Source organism: Eutrigla gurnardus, assembly GCF_963514095.1.
Source record: "Eutrigla gurnardus genome assembly, chromosome: 22".
Lineage (NCBI taxonomy): Eukaryota > Metazoa > Chordata > Actinopteri > Perciformes > Triglidae > Eutrigla > Eutrigla gurnardus.
The window spans coordinates 212,501-220,000 of NC_139933.1; the positions used below are offsets into that span (position 1 = coordinate 212,501).

The 7,500-nt window shown below is 48.2% G+C and overlaps 1 protein-coding gene across 1 annotated transcript in view; it reads left to right on the forward strand.

The window, feature by feature from the left end:
- The window catches only part of grid2ipb (glutamate receptor, ionotropic, delta 2 (Grid2) interacting protein, b), a 32,459-nt gene that overhangs the window by 14,688 nt on the left and 10,271 nt on the right, over positions 1-7,500 (forward strand). Inside the window, 8 exon segments of the mRNA XM_084039547.1 lie at positions 1,123-1,192; positions 4,215-4,367; positions 4,455-4,610; positions 5,255-5,406; positions 5,619-5,753; positions 6,299-6,384; positions 6,621-6,771; positions 7,489-7,500. The exon segment at positions 7,489-7,500 is cut by the window's right edge and continues 290 nt beyond it. Coding sequence (XP_083895673.1) covers positions 1,123-1,192; positions 4,215-4,367; positions 4,455-4,610; positions 5,255-5,406; positions 5,619-5,753; positions 6,299-6,384; positions 6,621-6,771; positions 7,489-7,500 — 915 coding nt within the window.

Below are 7,500 nucleotides of genomic sequence, written 5' to 3' on the forward strand. Positions count from 1 at the left end.
GTGCGTGTGCGTATTTGATGATGACTGCACTATTCCCGCCCACCATCCCATCCCACCATCATTTGCTGCTGCAGAGCGGACTGACTCAGTGGGCCTGATAGAGATGGTGGAGATGATGGAGGCCTGGTGGAGGCCTGATGGAGATGATGGAGGCCTGATGGAGATGGTGGAGGCCTGATAGAGATAGTGGAGGCCTGATAGAGATGGTGGAGGCCTGATGGAGATGGTGGAGGCCTGATGGAGATGGTGGAGGCCTGATGGAGATGGTGGAGGCCTAATGGAGATGGTGGAGGCCTGATGGAGATGGTGGAGGCCTAATGGAGATGGTGGAGGCCTGATGGAGATGGTGGAGGCCTAATGGAGATGGTGGAGGCCTGATAGAGATGATGGAGGCCTGATAGAGATGATGGAGGCCTGATAGAGATGATGGAGGCCTGATGGAGATGGTGGAGGCCTGATGGAGATGGTGGAGGCCTGATGGAGATGGTGGAGGCCTGATGGAGATGGTGGAGGCCTAATGGAGATGGTGGAGGCCTGATAGAGATGATGGAGGCCTGATAGAGATGGTGGAGGCCTAGTGGAGGCCTGGTGGAGATGGTGGAGGCCTGATAGAGATGGTGGAGGCCTAGTGGAGATGGTGGAGGCCTAATGGAGATGGTGGAGGCCTGATAGAGATGATGGAGGCCTAGTGGAGATGGTGGAGGCCTGGTGGAGATGGTGGAGATGATGGAGGCCTGGTGGAGGCCTGGTGGAGATGGATGTCTCTCATCTGAAGCTAGACATCCTTTATTGATGAGAACGTATCAAGCTCTGGGATTTAAAGTTTCTGCTTGATCACATGAAGAGTTTGTTAAATCCAAACAAGACAAGTGATGACTCGGCGTTGATGTGGGGAACGCTGAGCAGTGAGATGACAGATGAGGAGGCGATGGTGGAAGACAGAGCAGAACACATTGTTTTGACTGCTTCCTTATGTAATGAGCATTCAGCACGGAGATCATCTGGCGTGTTGGCGAGCTGTGTTGCTGTCAGATTGACAGCAGCACATTAGTCACCATCTTGCTGCTCAGAGCACCTTGTTAGCCGGTGATGTTTGATCTCCTACCATCTGTCTCCACTCAGATAGTCCTGCTGAGGAGTGTGGCCTGAAGACGGGGGACCGGATCCTCTTCCTCAATGGACTGGACATGAGGTATGAGATTATTATTAGCAGGAGTTGTAGTAGTATTGTGTCCCTACCTACCGTCCAAAGTATATTTAGAAAAAGCTTGTTCTCCTCCCGGAGAATCCATCTGCTGCTATGACAAAACCTTTCACTGTGCCAAATAATCCATCACAGAATGTGTGAAGCTTTTATTCTGGTTTATAGTTTCCCTATAATCATCATTTCATCGTCTCGGAGCAGAGCTGCATTGCGTCAGCTTCAGGCCGGTCATCCTCAGGAGACAACGAGAGTCTCTGAAATAAACCCTCAACAACATGTAAAAACTCTTACACTGATGGAAGTATTAGTAATCCAGAGGATAGAGCCAGAATGGAGGGAGTAATACACAAATACATGTGTGTCTGCGGGTACAGGATGAATACATGAATACATGTGTGTCTGCGGGTACAGGATGAATACATGAATACATGTGTGTCTGCGGGTACAGGATGAATACATGTGTGTCTGCGGGTACAAGATGAATACATGAATACATGTGTGTCTGCGGGTACAAGATGAATACATGAATACATGCGTGTCTGCGGGTACAGGATGAATACATGTGTGTCTGCGGTTACAGGATGAATACATGTGTGTCTGCGGGTACAAGATGAATACATGAATACATGTGTCTGCGGGTACAGGATGAATACATGAATACATGTGTGTCTGCGGGTACAAGATGAATACATGAATACATGTGTCTGCGGGTACAGGATGAATACATGTGTGTCTGCGGGTACAAGATGAATACATGAATACATGTGTCTGCGGGTACAGGATGAATACATGAATACATGTGTGTCTGCGGGTACAGGATGAATACATGTGTGTCTGCGGGTACAGGATGAATACATGAATACATGTGTCTGCGGGTACAGGATGAATACATGAATACATGTGTTTCTGCGGGTACAGGATGAATACATGAATACATGCGTGTCTGCGGGTACAGGATGAATACATGAATACATGCGTGTCTGCGGGTACAGGATGAATACATGAATACATGCGTGTCTGCGGGTACAGCATGAATACATGTGTGTCTGCGGGTACAGGATGAATACATGAATACATGCGTGTCTGCGGGTACAGCATGAATACATGAATACATGCGTGTCTGCGGGTACAGGATGAATACATGAATACATGTGTGTCTGCGGGTACAGCATGAATACATGAATGTGTGTCTGCGGGTACAGGATGAATACATGCGTGTCTGCGTTTACAGCATGAATACATGAATACATGTGTGTCTGCGGGTACAGGATGAATACATGTGTGTCTGCGGGTACAGGATGAATACATGTGTGTCTGCGGGTACAGCATGAATACATGAATACATGTGTCTGCGGGTACAGGATGAATACATGAATACATGTGTGTCTGCGGGTACAGCATGAATACAGGATGAATACATGTGTGTCTGCGGGTACAGGATGAATACATGAATACATCTGTGTGTCTGCATGTACAGCATGAATACATGTGTGTCTGCGGGTACAGGATGAATACATGAATACATCTGTGTGTCTGCATGTACAGCATGAATACATGAATACATGTGTGTCTGCGGGTACAGGATGAATACATGAATACATGTGTCTGCGGGTACAGGATGAATACATGAATACATGTGTGTCTGCGGGTACAGGATGAATACATGAATACATGTGTCTGCGGGTACAGGATGAATACATGAATACATGTGTGTCTGCGGGTACAGCATGTTACATGAATGCATCTGTGTGTCTGCATGTACAGCATGAATACATGAATACATGTGTGTCTGCGGGTACAGGATGAATACATGAATACATCTGTGTGTCTGCATGTACAGCATGAATACATGAATACATGTGTGTCTGCGGGTACAGGATGAATACATGAATACATGTGTCTGCGGGTACAGGATGAATACATGAATACATGTGTGTCTGCGGGTACAGCATGAATACATGAATGCATCTGTGTGTCTGCATGTACAGCATGAATACATGAATACATGTGTGTCTGCGGGTACAGGATGAATACATGAATACATGTGTGTCTGCGGGTACAGGATGAATACATGAATACATGTGTGTCTGCGGGTACAGGATGAATACATGAATACATGTGCTGGTGCACGTGAACACAGCAGGACAGTTCTGGTGGGAGGAGTCCTCCTTGTCTTGACCTTCTGCCTCCTGGTGTTCAGAGTGTGGGAGTGCAGATCAGAGATCCAGCGTGGATGGAATTGAATTGCATTTATAGGATGTGTGATGTGTCAGCCAATGCACCCGGAGCTGTGTGGAGAAACATAACTGCTCATTCTGCCACCCTGCCAGCCATGGGAGACGTGGCAGAGCTGTTCCCATGGCTGCGGGTGGACTCGCCTGATTGGTCCCTGATAACTCTGCAGCAGCAGATCTGGAATCAGTTGCTCACCAGAGAGACAATAACACATGTTGGAGCTTTCAGTGTCCTGTTGACAGAACCGTGGTGTATGGGATCTACTGGAATGTAGAACATTTAAAAACATTCATGTGTTTTACATTATTTTGTTTTATATATTATTATGTGGTGTGGGCAGGGGCGTCAGCAGCATTTGATATGTGGGGGGTCCTGTATAGGCGGGGGTCTGGGGGACCTCGCCCATAACATTTTGGAATGAAAGTTCCCACATTCTGGTGCATGCTAACATGTTTTTGGAAGATGTCTCTTCCGTTTCTAATGTCTCTTGTTCCTAGAAATAAAAATGGGGAACACCCCAACGCTAACCCCAAACCCCAATTTTCACATTTCTGCTTGTATCTCAGGAACGAAGGGTCGTAGAGACTCGGGACTGGGTGGCGTCTGACCTAATTTGACCCCTCTGAGCACACGGGTACCTACGACTTACCGTTTCCGGAGATACAGCCAAAATAAAAAAAAAGGAATTAACCCGAACGCCAACCCTAACCCGGCCAAACATTTTAATCTCAATGACATGATCCGTCATGGACTTGCTGCTCTCTCTTCACTGTAGGAACTGTTCCCATGAGAAGGTGGTGTCCATGCTTCAGGGCAGCGGGGCCATGCCCACTCTGGTGGTGGAGAAGGGCCCGTCAGAGTTCTCCTCGGACCAGACTGACCCCGAGGACTCTCCAAGCCTGGCTGTCACCCCCTTACCACGCTCCAGGTAACGCACAAGCAACAACAATAAGGGGTCAGAACAATACTCTAACATAATATACAACATAATGACAGTCTGCTTCCATGTCTGCAGGTCTCCAGCTCTCAGCTCTCTGCAGTGGGTGGCAGAGATCCTTCCACCGAGCATCAAAGTCCACGGGCGGACCTTCAGTCAGCAGCTAGAGCACCTGCTGACCATCCAGGAGAGGTACACGGTCTGCAAGTCCCTGGAGACCTTCTTCCAGCACAGGTCAGTGGGACGGAGAGGCTCTATACATATTATATATATATAATAATATATCAGTGTTAAAGGGATGTAAGAGAGCTGACAATGAAGCGAGGAGAGAAGAATTCTTTAAAATACTCGGGGACATCAGTGATTTAGCTTGGCAGCTCCAAATGTTAGTAAGAGACTTAAAGTTCATGAACTAGCTGGTTTACACTGATGCAAACATAGCTGTTGCCCTGGAAACGGTGTTTTTACCATCCTAAATATATATCCATCCATTGTCTACCGCTTATCCTGTATTCAGGGTTCACGAGCCTGCTGAGGTCTCAATGCAGGTGGAAGAGAGCGGCAGAGAATGTGATGAGACACAATGTTTCCTGCAGGACGAGATGGATGCAGCTCTCACATCCTCAAACATGTCACGCTGCAGGATTAGAAGCAACAAACACATAGATTTTATCCTGCAGTATGCCTATAAGCCCCCGAAGGCATAACTCCCACTAAAGCGACACCCCTCTTATCCTCCTACCTTTTCAGACTCCGTTTCCATGCCGTGTCTCATGCTTGGCTCTCATTACAGAGAGAATATATATGAAGCTGAATACTGACATCACACGGCATGAAGGGGTTGGTTGTATACAGATGTGAACATTGTGTGTTGACAGGAATGTGGACACTCTGATAGTAGACGTCTTCCCGGTGTTGGACACGCCGGCCAAACAGCTGATCTGGCAGTTTGTCTACCAGCTGCTGACGTACGACGAACAGGAGCGCTGCCAGGGGAAGCTGTCCCGCTTCCTGGGCTTCAAGAGCAGCGGTGAGCCCTCAAACCCCGGAACCACACACACCGCCTCAGCAGGCTGCTCGTTAGAGACTTACATGTGAGGTAGACAAACACCTTTCCTTGTCATGGATCGAAGCGCCGTGTGTGTGTGTGTGTGTGTGTGTGTGTGTGTGTGTGTGTGTGTGTGTGTGTGTGTGTGTGTGTGTGTGTGTGTGTGTGTGTGTGTGTGTGTGTGTGTCTTACAGCGGTGTTGGAGCCTGACGGAGGCTCAGAGCAGCACCGACGGAGCAGCTCCATGCGGGTGACGGGCACGTCGTACCGCGGCATCGTCCGGGAGAGGAGCTCTGACGACTGCATCATCGGGACTCACCTGGGAATGGGTAACCACGGCAACAAGGATTACCTGTAGCTCAAATCCTCAACAGTAGACTTATGGATCAAATACTTCTCCCTCAAATTAGAAACACTCTCAACTGAACAGACATGATGATCTCTTTGAGAGGAGCTGTTTCGCTTTCCGTTAGTGTGTTTAAACCTTTAAAACCTCGCTAACTAGCATGCTAACCATAGCAACATGGCAGCGTTGTGTTCCCAACTTCTTCCTGCTGCGTCAAAACCAAAACACCAGCAACAGATTGAATGCCGACTGTAAAGTGAATCATTTTAGCTTTGTTATGAAATCTCCAGTTTGTGATTCATTTGTGAAGATCTTCTACAGGTAAAACATCCATCATACATTCATCCATTCATATCTCAGCTGTGATGTGTAGAAGCTGCCAGGTTCTGTGTTCCATCGCTAACATGGAGCCAAGCGTCTGTCTTTGGCTCCTCCACGCTGCTCTACTTCATCCTCTTCCTCCTCTGGGTGGAGGTGGATGGAAGGAGGAGGCTTATGTGTCACTCTTCATGCCTCACTGTGCTGTAGGAATTCATGTGGATGAATCCGGGAGTCCGGAGGAGAGGCAGTCCGGAGATGGAACCTCCTTCCCCGAGTCCCCCGACCTCAACCATGTAGGTATACCTGCGGCTGCAGCCTCGCTGCTCGGCTGGCACAATGATGCTCCTGATGTTCTCTGTGCTTTCTGGCCTGCATCATCTGAAGGTCTGCTCTTCATTATGGGAATCCAACACATGCTACCAAGTTCTCATGTGTGGCTGCAGTCAACCTGTCCCTGAAACAGCAGACCTTCACGGTGATGCGTGGCAGCGACGGCGTGCTAACCAGCTGATGGTGCCTCCGCCCGTAGATGACAGGCGTGTACACGGAGCTGGAGAACGTGTGCACGGGGAAGAGTGTGTCGCTGCTGCAGGGCGGCTCCTCAGGAGAGCACGAGAACCCGAGACAGACCGAAGCCCACGGGCGCTCTCTCTCCCCCCTCACACTCCCCCCTCTCACAGGTACTCATGGGCTGAAGGACACGGCGTGCACACACACACACACACACACACACACACACACACACACACACACACACACACACACACACACACACACACACACACACACACACACACATATACACACATATACACACACATATACACACACATACACACATATATATACATATACACACACACACACACACACACATATATACATATACACATATACACACACACACACATATACACACATATACACAGACAGACAGACACACACAACCACACACACACACACACAGACACACACACACACACAGTGTCCGTGTGCTTCCACATGCTTTGGTTCATACCATGTGCCGTTTAGGTGTGATTCACACTAGTAGTGACTCGAGTGAATAACCTCAATGGCACATGATGATGATGTGTTCAAGTCCCACTGGATCTGCTGTAAATACGAGCTGCTGAATGGGAGCGTTGGTCGTTACAGGTGACAAATATGACAAATGTCACATATATAATGTTCCATGAATGACATCAATTCAGATACTTCTCCTCCTTCTGAATGTGTTTACATTAGTGCTCATTCAAATTCTACTATCTATACATGCACACGAGCCTGGGGTTATCGCTTCGTTGCCATAGTAACTGCTCAAAGGAATGTCACACATCCTTTCTCGAGGACCTCATACATGTCATCCAATTAAAACCTCGTTAATGTCTTCCTTCCAGGCAGCCGTAAGT